Source organism: Ruditapes philippinarum, unplaced genomic scaffold (genome assembly GCF_026571515.1).
Source record: "Ruditapes philippinarum isolate M1 unplaced genomic scaffold, ASM2657151v2 ctg4005_1_1_1_1, whole genome shotgun sequence".
In the NCBI taxonomy this organism is placed as follows: Eukaryota; Metazoa; Mollusca; class Bivalvia; order Venerida; family Veneridae; genus Ruditapes; species Ruditapes philippinarum.
In genome coordinates this window covers 24,880-41,473 of record NW_026860280.1, presented here as the reverse complement: position 1 = coordinate 41,473, position 16,594 = coordinate 24,880, and the positions used below count along the sequence as shown (strand labels likewise).

General features: G+C 31.2%; 1 protein-coding gene across 2 annotated transcripts in view; it reads left to right on the top strand.

Moving 5' to 3' along the window:
* Positions 1-15,563, top strand: part of LOC132759516 (uncharacterized) — a 60,065-nt gene extending 44,502 nt beyond the window's left edge. Inside the window, exons 1-2 of one of the 2 annotated variants that reach the window (XM_060751305.1) lie at positions 11,305-11,787; positions 14,194-15,563. In XM_060751305.1, the coding sequence (XP_060607288.1) occupies positions 11,430-11,787; positions 14,194-14,603 (768 nt within the window). In that variant the 5' untranslated portion in view covers positions 11,305-11,429 and the 3' untranslated portion in view covers positions 14,604-15,563. Of the gene's footprint in view, positions 1-11,304; positions 11,788-14,193 lie in introns of those variants that run through there. The other variant, XM_060751306.1, reaches the window with a different exon arrangement.
* The last annotated feature ends 1,031 nt before the right edge of the window (positions 15,564-16,594 follow it).

Here is a 16,594-nt window from a genome sequence, read left to right as displayed (position 1 = left end):
GGGCGTAATAGCAGTTCCGGCATCGAGATAACAGTGAAAGGGAAAGGGAGATAAATATGTTTTCTGTTAATGTTTTAAATATATATATATAAGACAAACTAATGAATTAAGCGATTCATTCAATGCTTTCGTCATTGAAGTATAATACGATACATCGAGTAGAGTAGAGTAGAGTAGAGTAGAGTAGAGTAGAGTAGAGTAGAGTAGAGCTAGTCTTAATTCTAAAAACTAACCCCAAGTCTAGAAATTTATTATCATTTTAGCATATAATAATGACTTAGACGTAATCATAGGAGGCAAACTTCACATGGACCACCGAAATGTTCATCGGTTAAAATGATCTGTCGGTTTCCGGTTTAACATATGTTTCTTCGTTTAACTCCCGTATGAGGACGCCATTTTCAGGAAATTTGAACTGTACTTTTTCACTATTGAATGAACTTTATTAATATGAACTATCATTGAAAACAATCGAACCTAAACTAGTTATTCGATAATTGCTAATTCATGTCTTATCATTTGATGCAGTTTTTTTAGAGAAATATTTGTTGTCGTTGGTTCAGATGTTTCAAATATTTAACATAAGGATAAAGCAAAATAACTTAAAATGAGTTATAATCACAATATAAACACTATACTGTTAAACAATATTGACCCGTAATGATGTAGAACATACTCACCTTGTTCGGTCGTGTTTTTTAGCAACGAAAATAGATAATTATGGCCGTAATTCAAATTGTAATCCATACATTTGTATGTGGATACATGTTCCATATCACAAAAAGAAAAATATGCTATTACACTCAGAATCTCTTTTTTCGCCTACTACAAAATGCAGTAGTAGTTAACAAGCATTATGAGCAAAGAAAAAAATGAAAGCTTAACATGTTCCTTCGTTGACTTCTCTATATAAATAAAATACTTTTAGTTTATACAATTCACATGTAATTTTTTCACAGGCAAAATGTATCCGTATCACTTGACTGTTTAAACAAAATAAAAAGTGCATTATTTGCATGTTCGCACATTTAATTCTGATTTTATTTTGCTCGATAAAGGCACATTATGCCTACGAAATTTTTATTCTTTGGAACGGTCAAACATGTGTTTACAGTTTAAAAATGTATAAACAATGGATTAAGTGCACTGCCGGTATTCAAGTTTCGGACGCTTACTAACATTTTATGTTATTGTAAATCAGCATTCAACGAGAATCGTTTATTTTATACGGTATGTTATTCTTCCGTGCATAAACTGGATACAAATTTCGATTACTTCCCTTTTATAACTTTGGAGTTCACAATTTCTGTCAAAAACTTATGTTCATGATACATAATTCGTTTCTGAAGTATAATGTGGGTTTAAAATGAAAATAAAAGCACGCTGTCAGTATGTTAAACACTTTGACTTTTCTTTGTTGATCAACAGTTTATTATTAATAACCTAACATTTTAAATAAGGGATATCAAATTCGTCTCTGTCCATGTTTGCCCTGTTTGAAATTCTTTTTTATTCAAGGTATATAGTGATAGGTTTTTATTGTAAACAATATTATGACGTAACCACGGAATAAACACAAGACTTTTCCTGCATAATATTCTTATCGCAAATCTTGAATGAGGAGAATTCTAGAAAAGGATATGACTGAATCTTCTCACAATAAAATAAAAAATAGGTTGAAAAAACAAAAGTCTCTTAAGAACCATTCAACATATTTGATATCGAAAAAGGATTATGATATTGGTATAGAATATTTTACAACTTGGACATCACTTATGAATAATAACGTACTGAATTGTGCAAAATCAATTTGGATTATATCATAGTTTGAGGACTTTTCTGTTGAAAATGTGTCAGAGTTAAATCGTATACACATACATGCACAGTGCGTTAACTGGAGTGCAGGTATTAGTTACCCGCACTCCAGAACATGCCCATTGATTGGTTCATTTTGTCTACGCCCCCTCGTACAAATCAGATAGCCTGGTGTTTCGATGCTCTTTCTATTACTTATACGAGTACACAAGTTAAAATAACTTATATATATGCTACTTCAGTCGCTGACTTCGAATCATTTGCCTGTCATTTCTATGAGTTCGAGAAACGCCAGAGATTTTCATTCATTTAATGAGAGGAAGCTTTCCCTGTAGCTAACGCAATGTCAGTGATAAGATTCAGGTGTCCGTTCGTGCCACGAGGAGGGAGACCCAAGGTTTTTCTTCTCAAATAAACCTGGCATGTCGCCATATTGACCTTTATATTGTAGATGAGACGTGAAACCCAATCAAAAAAATCTTACATTTATATCATATTCGAGTAAACGTGTTTTAGTCATTTTGTCATATATATTCGATTGAATTATGTATTTTATCTCAAGTATTTTACTTTTAACATGTTATCAGCATCAAGCGCGAATTTACGTTAGTTATATAGGATAGCAAACACTATGTATTCAGGACGTTTTCTGAAGTTTTCATATAGACACATATGTCAAATTAAAACTGTTCTATGGATTTCTTTAAACTTTGCATTTTTAGACCCCTAACATTTTGTCGCTTATAATGTTTCTTTTGACCATATTCTAAAACTTGCCAAGTTTAAAAAAATTCTATTGAACAGTTTTAATTTTGCCTATATGTCTATGAGAAAACTCCCAGAATAACGGGTTGAAATAGGACCTTAAAAAGATATTAATCTTTCAATTCTTTATTTTTAAGACAATTGTTTTTTTTATAAAATTTAATTTGAGGTAGAACCATAGTAGTCTTACTGGATACTCGAGAACATTTTTTCTTAATCAATGTACTCGATAATTTTAAGAAGAACATGATATTGTATCTAAGTTTTTGTGATTATGTCTGTAGTGCGACTGAAAAAGTATAAATGTTTTGATTACTTTGCTGAGGGAATGGCCGTTCGAGCAAATGTTCAACTCTGCAAGTAAATTACTAAAACTATAAATGATTGTGAGAGATTTTAAACGATACATAAATAACAATACTTATTCAGTTAAATTAAATACAGTATTTGTCTAAATAATGTATTTAAATAAATTTAACGTGATATAATTTTCAACCTAACCGTGAACAGTGTGATGTCATCTAACAAACGATCAGATACATACAAGTTATCTATGAAGGGTGCTGTTTAACTTAAAGTCACAAATATCATATATGAAACTTGTACATTCTAACTTTAACATATATTTAGAATATTTTTCGTACTTGTCGGTCATAAACGTGTTTATTTCTATTCAGCTGTTGCGAATAATTTCCTCCGATTTGTTTGCAATTTTCAAAAATTCTTGTGTGCAAAACAGATCGCTTGTCGGATTTTTTTTATACTTTCATTGCCAAACATAATTATTTATACTTAAAGCACAGTTCGGGTTTAACCATTCATAACCCGACAAATAAATTGTTATTGTGTCTGTTTTTCTTTCAAATAGGAACATAAAGGAATCTCAAGTGTAGTATGGCATTTATCACTAAATTGAAAAGAAAATACACCCATCTCTAATATATGCACAGTATGGGACAGTTCACCGGATATATCGTGTTCTGAGTCAAAATAAAATCGAAGAAAGTTACAAGAGGTGAGAAAAATTTGATTGCTGCATTCTTAAGACACTAATCTGATCTCGGTTTGATTTGATGTATTTTTTGTAAAAGAAATCATTGTTCCTGACGGAAAGAATTGTTTCCAGAGCAGACAAAAACAAGTGCTCTATTTACCTGGTCGAAAATTAAAAATACTGAATCGACAGTTTTCTTAACCCTTTCGCTTGTTGTCAGATACAAATTTTCAGTAAGATACTCAAAAATTGAAGTCTACAGCGGCCATAAAAATCATGTAATGTCTACATAAAATATGTGCACAAAAGTGTATTGGGTATAATAAACAATTATACTCAGGATAACATACAAAATGAGCTATAAAAAAGATAAGATGTTGTCCAATATGACCATCATTATTATCATCGCCATGAGCAACATCATTTTTATCAGTTATTTTCAGGCACACATGGAAAGTGAAACATTGGACGGAATAAGTATTTTTTTTGGCTGCCAACATATAATTTTTACAGATATACACGTAAATACTTGCCACGCACGGCAAGTGTTCAGTAAAATGGAAATAAGTAATTTTGCTATCTACCTTTATGCAGCTATGTTGTTTTTCTTACATCATAACGTTTTACCCAGTACACGTGTCATTGGTCTTGTGTTTAAACCACAATGTACACAAATACGTATTTACCATTATGTTGTTATGAAGGTATTTAAACAAAATGTAACTTTAAAATAAGATACTCGGGCGAAGTAAAACTTGTTAACTTTCCCTTGTGATATATTATAGCAATGCTTGCATTACAACGGCATATTTATTAATCCTTGTTGCTCAGAATACAACCAATATTGTAAACATAGAAATTAGATTATTAACATATTAATGTATATTCAAATAAGGATAACTTCTTTTTTCAGCATTTATATAGATTCCTATTATTTTAATTTACGTTTGTCAAATTTAAACTCCACATAGAAATAGAACGGTTAATTTCATATATTCAATAATTTAGTTACAGTTCAGTTTTACTCTCAATGTCAATTGTTTATTTTTTTAACAGAATGCCATTTTAGACCTAAAACGAATAACTTAATAAAAGTTTAATTTATATAATAAACGAAATTTGAAAAGAAAGTTTACAAATGAGAACGTTTTGTCGTTAAAATATCTTCACGGATTGGCAACACTTACAGTGGGTAATACAGTAAAAACACAAACACTGAAAATCCGAAGGAAAAAACAACGCAAGTAGCCTTTCTTACGTAAAATACTTGTGTTACAAATGACAGAATGACCAATAGTAATAGTGTTAGTAATAGTAAAAATGTATTTCTAATATTTTTTCAGTGCACAAAATATGTGTAGACAAACAATCGAACATTGTCATATTCAAATGAGTTGTTAAATATGGCAGGCAATAAAATGAAATTAAAAGGAAACTGTTGAATCATTAGAGAGGTCCGGACCAGTTTACTTACAGGAAATACTAAATACAGCTACAACAAAAACACTGTGATATCTAACACCATAGAAATTTGTAAACAATAAACGGTATGGTATGTAGCACTTGTAGGATTTGCCATTCAAACATTTGATTTTTCAAGATGCCACATGCCCTGACATGTAATTGAATCAAAATTAATAAAAGTATATTAGACACAGATCCATTCTTTATTGTTTTTTCATTATTTATTAGTTTTCTAATTTTTTTGACAAATCAAAATGGTAATTTTTATCCAAATTTTAGTGCCACCGGTTGTACACTGTGAAAGACAAGTGGCTTATCTCACTTACGTTATTCAACGGTAAACAAGACGTATGCCAAGTTTACAATAAACTAAACATCCGCAATTATTGCTGGCAATGTGAACCCAATGAAACTGTTGAGAAAAAAATTTTCCACGAAAAATGAAACTGAAATAGGGAGGGTTGTTGAAAAGTTTCTTATTGCATTGTACTTTCATTTATGCATATTTGTTTTTGGTTGTTTTTTTTTAAAAGCTGCACGCCTCCAGATGAGCCAAACTATTTCATAAAAATCAATATTGAGAAAAATGCACAAATATTTTAAGAAAGGTAGAAACATTCAAGATCTAAGTGATTCTTTATATATTATATGCGGTTTAAGACTGTTTTTGCAGTATTTATCACCATATTTCTACTGCGTTACTAACGCAGTAAGGGCTGTTTTGGCCTTTGTTGACCTTTTTTTTTTGGTAATTTTCTTGGATTGTAAGTGCCGATTGCAATATATAAATTGCTTTATTTGTTCAACTTACAATATTTTACTTTTAAATACATTTCCGAAATTTTCATGAAAATTAGCATCAATCTGGAGGCGTGCTGCTTTAATACAACCATACTTGGATATCTTGTCTAATTTTAATTGTTTTAAAGCACAATAAAGAAATCATATGCAAACTCTAGAGGCTTCCAAAAAATGAGAAGCAAACCAAGTTAGGCTTACATTTAGAATTTCCATTTGGCTCGTTATTCTAACATGTAGTGAAAAAATACAAATTCAAAGCAGTCTTAAAATTAGGTAAATGATATAATAACTTACAATACATTTATAATGCAATGCAATTCGAAATCTTTTTTGAGTCGTGTGCAAAATTTATATTTATTTACAATGTGATAACAATACATACCATGGCCTAGAATTAAGTCGTGTTAACGATTCATGACATTTTGGAGAAAGGGATCATTTTAAATAAATATTATTGAAATCTAAAATTATGCTATTAATAATATGAAAATATATATTCCTGTTATAAAATGACAATTAATAACCAATTTGCATTTTACTAAGATTTTATAGTTGAGCATAATTTAGGCATATATCAACAACGTATTTTGACCTGAAATAAAGATGTGTTGTCTCCATGTGACAAAATCCTATACATTTGTTAACGGTCCTGACTGTATACCATTGACATAGACGAGTTATATAATAGCTGACAGATAATATAAAACTAATTGACTAATGAGACAATTCTTCCATAGGACAATGATTTATCATCTGCTTGGTAGACAGCATTGAAGGAAGGAAGGAAGGAAGGAAGGAAGGAATGAAGGAAGGAAGGAAGGAAGAAAGGAAGGAAGGAAGGAAGGAAGGAAGGAAGGAAGGAAGGAAGGAAGTATTCAATAATTTGCTGCGATCAAATCAAACAAAATGCCAGGTTTAATAAGCATAATCATGCATTTATTTATTTAGGAAATAGATATCAATTCTGAGTGCATTGTTGTAGAATAATGCACGGTTTGAGTTCAAATGCGTAGTAATATAATCACGAAGGCCGATAGGCCTGAGTGATTAATTACAAAGCATTTGAACGAAAAACGTGCATTATTATACAATAATGTACGAAGAATTAATATCTATTTCCATTCTAACACGTCAAGAAAAATATAATTATTATTATAAAGTTGGACTTTATGTTTGGTGGTTTAATTTGTTTTCGCCTGAGAGTTTCCCATAGAAAAGTTCTTTAAAGGCTGTTCCAGTGTGTTGAAAAAAAAACTGTCGTTAAATCTACCGCTGTGTAGAAACATTTTGAGAATAACGAATTTTGAAAACGTTGATAAAACTTTGTTTGTTTATTTTATTTCACTCTATAATTTTCAAGCGAAATACAAATTATTAAAAGTGAAATAAATGTAAAAACTTAACTCGTTTGCGACATTAAAATAGCGTACTTGATTTGATTGTTTTGCACGTGCTGTTTGGCGCTACATTGTGACGTCACGTAAACAAAACTTTAAACGTCTGTACAGCGTTAACGACTGAATTAAAGATATTGGTGTTCGAATTCATTTCCTTAGTAAGACTTTTTTCTTTAATTCTAGATAGCTTTCACAACAAAATTCGACAAAAAATGTTTTTATTTATCAGATTTTTTAAACAAAATGGCGCCCTCAATGTGAAAATACACAGGGAGGTAATAAGAACGGCGAGTGCATTGTTGTAGAATAATGCACGCTTCGGGCCTTCTTTGTTTATATAGAAAAAAATCCGATAGTGTTAGAATGTTTCATAACATACATCACTGCGTGTGAGCGATGTGCGCGCACGTATGCGCGCAGCGGCGTACATTGGCTAATTTTCAGGTCTTTGAGATACTTATATCAAATATAGCTGTGTGATATAGCCTGGGATTTAGAGGCATCTAAGCGATGTAATGTCATTTAATTGAACTACTATTGTCTTTATCTATTGTTATGAAAATAACATCAAGTAAATGGATTGAATGAAAGAGAAATTACACGAGGTCTAACGTGTACATTGTTTTAAATATTTAAAAAGTGACTTATTAATTAGAAAAACAAAACATATTCAGGTGTCTCTTTTGTAATCAAGATGAGCATTATTATTTTTTTTAACAAGTGTTTTGTCTTTGTTATTTTGTTTTGTTTTGTCATAATTTAACATGACTTGAGATGTAATCAAGGAAAATATTCGTTAAAGTGATCTGTATGACGATTATACAAACACAACAGCTTAAATATTTTAGTGTAACAATAAGTTATCGTATTCACAGCTAAAATGTAGTATTGCGATATCATTTAGGTCTTTTAAAATATTTTAATTATGTTAAAGAAAATAATTGTTGTCTTAAACCGCTTATAACGCACATAAAACATGTTGCTAGTTTATAAAGACTTGCAAACTCGTTTGAAAATAAATCAATTGGGATACTACGTGTCTTATTATGCTATATATTGTTTTCGTTGTATTTTCATGTTAAATATATATATATATCAATGAACCTGCATATATTTAGGAAATAGATATCAATTCTGAGTGCATTGTTGTAGAATAATGCACGGTTTGAGTTCAAATGCGTAGTAATATAATCACGAAGGCCGATAGGCCTGAGTGATTAATTACAAAGCATTTGAACGAAAAACGTGCATTATTATACAATAATGCACGAAGAATTGATATCTATTTCCATTCTAATACGTCAAGAAAAAATATAATTTTTATTATAACGTTGGACTTTATGTTTGGTGGTTGAATTTGTTTTCGCCTCAGAGTTTCCAATAGAAACGTTCTTTAGAGGCCGTTCCAGTGGGTTGAAAAAAAACTGTTAAATCTACCGTTTGTAGAAACATTTTGAAAATAACGAATTTTGAAAACGTTGATACAACTTTGTTTGTTTATTTATTTCAGTTTATAATTTTCCAAGCGAAATACAAATTATTAAAAGTGAAATAAATGTAAAACTAAACTCGTTTGCGACATTAAATAGCGAATTGATTTGATTGTTTTGCACGTGCTGTTTTGGCGCTACATTGTGACGTCACGTAAACAACACTTTAAACGTATGTACAGCGTTAACGACTGAATTAAAGATATTGGTGTTCGGATTAATTTTCTTAGTTAGACCATTTTCTTTCATTCTAGATAGTTTTCACAACAAAATTCGAAAAAAATTGTTTTAATTTATCAGATTTTTTAAACAAAATGGCGCCTTCAATGTGAAAATACACAGGGAGATAATAAGAACGGCGAGTGCATTGTTGTAGAATAATGCACGCTTCCGGCCTTCTTTGTCTATATAGAAAAAATTCCGATAGTGTTAGAATGAAGAATATATGACATTATTTGCAGAAATTTGCATTTTTGTTCTGTACTGAATAAAATAAGACAGTAGAAATAACTTTCTATAGTGATGTATTTTGTAAATATTCTTTTTTACAGTCAAGTACACAAAAACTGAGTATGGTTTATAATAAATGTTCGCTACAAAACTCTGATTCGTGGGGTCCAAATTATTCTACGCAATTTGAAATAAATACAAGATTCATGAATGAATGGTACCGATGAATTCCATATGGTCAACTCTCTTTTATTGTGCAACAAACACCAAGTCGCAGACAAGACATACTTTTGCATATAAATGTACAAAAATAAAAAAAAAATGTTTAGTTTCATTCTGCCGGAAAGATGTTTGCAATCAATTGGATATTTTCTTAACATAATTTGAGTTTTGACAAAGCATTATTAAATCTGAAAAAAAGAGAAACTGACAAAAAAGGTTTTTATCATATAGTTATAGTCATCCTCGATAGAAACCGCACAGGGTGGTGTACATTCAAATGAAACTTTCTTAAAAACTTTGATTCAAGACTGAAACAACGATAGAATAATTATCTTTTTGAAATGGCACCCCATGTGTGTGTGCGTGTGCGTGCGTGTGTGTGTGTGTGTGTGTGTGTGTGTGTGTGTGCGTGCGCGTGTGCGTGCGTGGGTGTGTGTGTGTGTAAGCGTTGGTGCGTGTGTGTGCGTTTGTGCGTCAAATATAGAAAGTGTTAATTTCAAGCGTATGGTTAGATGATGCCAATTTATTTTATTGTGTTGAAATCTATAAGGTTATATAAACACTCGAATCCTTTCCTGGAACCAACCTGAACTACGCAATGAGTGTAAAGTGTCTTGACCCTGACGGGATTTGAATCCGACGCGTTAACCGCTCGGCCATGCCGCCACTCACATGAACCGTATAGTTACATAAAGGATATTTGTTTAGTTCAGTGTAAGATCGGAATATACTTCACCGAGTATCAACGCAGCCACGAGTGAAATATGAACTTTTGGTGTTCACAAGGTTAAATATATTTTGATCTTACTGTAAACAAAACAATTTTTTTATTGTATGCAAAATAACGTTAAAAAAAGACGTTTAACCTTATGCTAAATGAAAAGTGCGCCAAATAATAATACAACGTGACGTCATTTACGACATCACATTAGTAAGTTGGTTTCCAGTTCTGTGCACGCTGGTATTTCACTGAAACAACGTAACGGACTTAAATTCAAAACAGTGGAAATTATCAAATTGATAATTTCTCTGTTTCAAACAGCGAAAATTACAGTTTTTTTATTTTACTGATATATTTCTATACTGTAAACTACCGAAAAGCATGTAATAAAAATTTATATGTGAGGTTTAAAGAGTAACGTTTGCTAAACGCCTTTGAATTTTTTTTCAATGTCTCTTAACTATCATGTTTCTAGACCGACGTGTTAACCCCTTAACCAAGCTGCCACTCACATGAAGCATTATCTAATTTCATGCTTTCCAGTGTTTTACTATAATATATCAGATGATTTAATCTGATAAACTACTAGTGAAATTTATAAAGTATAATTTTCACTGTAGCCGGACTATATCTGAATGCGGATGAAAAGAATATCATAACTAAATGGAATAACAGGCAACATTTAATGCCGTCATACGTAAATTTTGCTTCTTTTAGAAAAGAAAGTGGTTGTCATCAACATCTTGTTAAAAATGTAACAAAATAAGAGAACTTTTAACAGAACTATTTTTCAAAATTGATGATGTGACGTCATGATGTGATGACGTCAACAAGGAGAATGCACGACGTTACGCGGCAAAATCAGTTAAATATATTTAAAATCACTTTAAAAGCATGAAATAAAAAGAATTTTTTTTTGTTTTACATATAAGATTGAAATATATTTCATTCGTGAACACCAGCTATGATATTTTCACGAGTGGCATAGCCACTCGTGAAAATATTGCATCTGGTGGTCACTCAGTGAAATATATTTCAATCTTATATGCAAAACAAACAGATATCCTTTATGTTACAAATTATTTGTGAGGTTTTAAAAGTGTTAATTGCTCAAAACCGTTGAAATCTGTTTAATGTCTCCTGAACATCATGAACAACCCATAACAATCTAAAGAGAAAAGTAGTTTGTCCTCGTTAGATTTTTGTTACTATATCACCAGCAATTATAAGAGTTTAAGTCACTTGATGTGATATTACTCTTGAACAACTTAGTGCATGCAAATATCTGCCCACGGGTTTTACAAAATAATATGTTGTTGAAATATTATTCCGTCGTGATACTGTGTATTTCCGTCGTCAACGGAGAAGCTGGAGAACCGAAATGTTTTTCGAGGTTTGACTACGACGAGAAAATGTTAATGAAACAGTTAAGATTTGAAGACAAAGTACAGAAATTCGAGGATTTTATAAACGGATTAAAGGCGCGAGAAGAAAAAGAGAAAGAAGAACGTTCTAAGTTGTTTGCCGCAGAGTTAGAGAAATACAAACAAGAGAATGCGGAAGAAGTTGAACGGCAGAAAATTGTTACGTCAGAAATGCTCGAAAGTGTGGCGAATTCTAAGATGGAGCTTGAAAACGTTCATAAACGGATAGATGAGAAAATGAAAGGTCAGTTTCACATCAAATATTACAGAAATTCATATCACATTATTCTTGTAAATAAGTGATATTGTCTTAATATATTAAATTGTCTAGCTTACAAATCCTACAAAAGCAAATGCTGAAAAAAAGATTTTTTAATAATAGATACATCAATGTCAACAATATTCTGAAGAAGATTATTGTTTAAACTTGGATGAAACGCATGAATTTATTTTACGAGCTAATATTATGTAATATTTTCTTTTTGTATGTAAGTTATTAAAATTGCCTTTAATTGCCACTGAAAGGTAGAATTGTAAATAAATAACACTCCTTATATGTCCCTGTATGTTACACACGAGGGGACAGTAAACATGTTTCCAAGCTTCTCGGAGGATCAGCATAATACAATAGAGAAAAACAGAATCTCTAAAGAACGCACTTAATGACCAAATTAAAAATGGTGCTGGCTCGGTTTGATTGAGTCTGTAAATAAACGGCACTGAGAAATGCAAGTTACAGTCCATGCCCCCCCCCCCCCCCCCTAGCAACGGCTAAAGCAATATCCAGCATTTAAACGTGAAAATCTGTCTATAGTCTGTAATCAAACATGGGAAATAAATGCATTTTTAACAAGATTCAATATTAAAAAGGGAACTTTAGTGTTATAAGGCGTCCGGCCCTATATACGAGGGCTGTTCAAAAAGTTCGTGGACTGCGACTCGTACATGCACCAATTTTCAATATGGTTCCCTTAATGTTGTTATATCACGTGTACTTATCAATATTTATCACGTGTAATTATAAATACATAAAATCATGCATTTTTTTTCCGTCAATTTGAATTTATCAACTGAATTAATAATAATTGCAAATATGATTGTATATTTGACATAATTATAAAGGAAAGATGGAACTCACTGTATATTATCATGGCAAGTTGTGCACAAATTTTCTTCTTTTTTCGATTCTTTTGTGTTTGCCTATTTTAGGCCTTATTTATTGTTGGAATAGCGACAATTACAAAACGCTTTTAATGTTTAAAAGGTATTTCTATTTAAAGGTATCTTCAACATTTATATGTGATTCCAATTTACCATAGTGAAAACATCGACAAGAATTCGTTACTTTATCATGCATTTTTAGACCAATTTCCTGAGGTATCCAGAAAAAAACGAAACCATACTTAAACAGTACATGTTTTACTTTGGTGACCCAACATATTCGACCTGCTTCGTTTTAATTTGAATAAGGCTGTGTGGGATATCAACATAAAGATAACAAGTGTTAATACATAGTTTATGATGTTTGTCATATACACAATACTGAAGGGCCATCTCCAATATTATACTAAAACCAATAATTTATACACGCCCAACATCTAATTTTCTTTTTGACTGTTGTTTTTGTAGCGACAACAATACAAACAGCCAAAATCTTCTGTCACTGAAGTCCTACAGAATCATTAAGGCCTATGTATATATTATATCCTGCACCAATCCTTTCTTTCCATGCTATCCATCTGATAATCAGCATGAAAATACGGTGTCCTAGAGCTCCTTTTTACATAATTTTAAGTGTTTTATTGAAGAGCTGATTTTCGAGCTAGCTCCATGAATCATATATTCGAATTCAATAGGCTCTTTACACCACTCAAAGCAACCATCTTCAATTGTAAAACGGTGTCTTATTTTGTACATTTGCCCTTTCAAATTCGAAACTAGCCAACTGAAACTGCAGACTGCCTCCTGGTGTATAAACTTTACGTCTGCTTTTAAACTTAAACTTTAATAAACAATTATAAACATAAAACAAATAAAGTAACGTCAAGAAATTAAGCGGAAACGTTAAATGATAACGGCAAACACAGTTTTGGAAAATCATACCGTAAATATAATTCTAAGAATTTAGCATTATCAGTAAAAACTGGCAGTGAATTATTGAAAATTATCATTGGGAGTAAATAAAGTTCATATGTTAATTATACAGTTTTAAAAAGTGGGAAAATGCTAAGTTTGTTGCCTAAATATGTATGTAAATGTTTCTTGACTTGCAACATTCTGTGTTCTTCTGTGTTTGTTTGCTGCTTATGTGAAGTCATACGTTTACATAATTCACTTTTTGTTTTTTTGTTTAGCCAATATAAAATTACTTACAGTTGGCACAAATAATTATATAATTATATATATCACATGTATTCAAATACAATTCATACTTTGTTAAATTTTTAATGTCTTACTATTATTGTTTATTAAAGTTTCGTCTGAACATATGCTAAGCATGCATTGAAAGCGCTAACTATAATATGTAGTTTGTCATTTCTTAAACATTATTATTTATCTATATTTATAAATGATTTGTGTTTTAAGAAATCGCTCTCCAAATTGTTTCATTGTATCAGTTTTTAAATCTTCCTATTCTGTTGTATTTTAGGAAATGTTGTGGCATTCACGGTGACCTCACCTAAGGCGGGTGCTACATCATACTCTTTGTCATTTGCAAAGGTCATTACAAACGAAGGGAACGGGTTTGATACATCGACTGGCAAGTTTACATGTCCTGTTAGCGGGCTCTACTACTTTTCCTTACACATCATTAAAAAACGGTCATCTAGTGTTGACTATGCCGGATGTTCCATTAAGCTGAACGGATCAAGTAAAGTGACAGCTTACACAAATCCACAGAGCGGTGCAGACTACGGAAATTACGGAGTTTCGACGTCGGTGTATTTAAAATTGAAGGTTGGAGATGTGGTGATGTTAGATAGTTGCAGCAGTGGTATATCCACCCGTGTAGAATCACAAACGTCATTCAGTGGTCATTTAGAACAAGAAGTTTATTAACTTATACGTAATATTATGCATGCATGTATTTTTTAGAATTTGTGTAGCAAAAAGCGGTCCGACTTCTTTCTCGCTTGATATTTAAAAGTTCGTATCCAAGTTTTAAATGATAAACACAGGTTATCAGCTATTTTTGAAGAATCTGTTCATTCTTAGAAACAGTGTGTACTTTATTCGATAAGGCTTTAAAGTTGAGATTTTTATAAGAAATTTACCCTTTATAAATTTTGAAATGTTTGATAAAAAAGCTTTATTTTGTTCAATTTTCAAAATATTATTTTTATAGACTGGTTCGAATCTAGTTGTATACCAATATAAGTTTATTTAAATCAAGTGACCCCTGGTTTGTAAAACTATTTTATATTGAGATTACAATGATTACAGAATACATATAATGAAAGCGAGCAAGTATGATTCAGATCATCGTCAAACCAATAATAAACGCTGAGAAACAATTTATTCTGTTTACCTACAATATTTATGTATATTAAATTACTTAGACATTCTTTGTAACAAATCTTACAAGAAACGGCCATAAGGTGATTAAAATAACATTTACTGTTTATAAATGTATATCATACACTTTGTACAAGCTGATCCATTATCAAGTAAACTGATCCGTGAGACACGTTCATCTATTGTGTTAATGTTTGAAATGGGAAAAATACAAAATGCGGTACAAAATATATTTCAAGAATGTACAAATTTAATACCTAAATGTCTCTAAGTACGGTACTGTTGTTTGGAAAAGCAAATAGACATTTACGGTATTAAATTGTCGACAGAATTTTTTTGTAGTTTCAAAAAATTAGGACGGTGTTATTTATATTTAACTAGTTTGTTTGGCATACTATTGTTACAGTAGTGTCGTAAATTTGTACATTATTGTATATATGTTTGATATTTATGTATTCTTGTAATGCTTTTCATTCCATGGAGGAATAAAAAAAATAAACAGAGCATTTGTTTTCTTAGTTTACTTGACCAAAGCAATGTGACTGTTGTCCCCACTCGAATGACTTATATTAAAAAAAACAGCAGTTAAAGCGACGTAATAGCAGTTCCAGTGTCAAGATAATTTGAGAATGGCATCGATGAAAGGGAGATAAATAGAGGATATTTGTTTAGTTCAGTGTAAGATCGGAATATATTTCACCGAGTGAGCACCAAAAGGTATATTTCACGAGTGGCGCAGCCACGAGTGAGATATGAACTTTTGGTGTTCACAAGGTGAAATATATTTCAATCTTACACTAAACTAAACAAATTTTCTTTTTATTACATGCAAAGAAACGTTTTAAAAAGACAATAAATCTAATAATTAATGAAAAGCGCGCCAAATAATAATGCAACGTGACGTCATTTACGACGTCACGTCATTAAGTTGGTACCCAGTACTGTGCACGCTGCTATTTCACTGAAACAACGTAAGGGGCTTAAATTCAAAACAGTGAAATTATCAAAGTGGTAATTTCACTGTTTCAAACAGTGAAATTACCCGTTTTATATCACTGATATATTTCTATAAACCATCGAAAAGCATGTAATAAATATGTTTAATTTCAATGTCTTGAAAATGTATGAGACACACCAATGACTTGAGCAATTCATTCAATGCATTCTTCATTGAGGTATACTACTATACACCAGATCAAGGAGAGCTAGTCTCAATTCAGAAAACGGATCCCAGGTCTAGAAATTTATGATACATATTAAAATGAGTTTCAAGTAATCATAGGGAAACATCTTCATATAGTTCACCGAAATGTGCATCGGTTAGAATGATCTGTCATTTTCCGGTTAAACATATGTTGGTTAAGCTCCAACATATGGACGCCAATGAAGAAGATTTTCAAGAAATTGAACAGTCTTTTTTCTTCTTTTCTCTTTTTTCTTCTTTTTTCTCTTTTTTTCAATTTTATTTTATTTCCATATTTTATTTTTTTATTCATTTCAACTATTATTTTACCGGAAACAAGCACATCATTTTA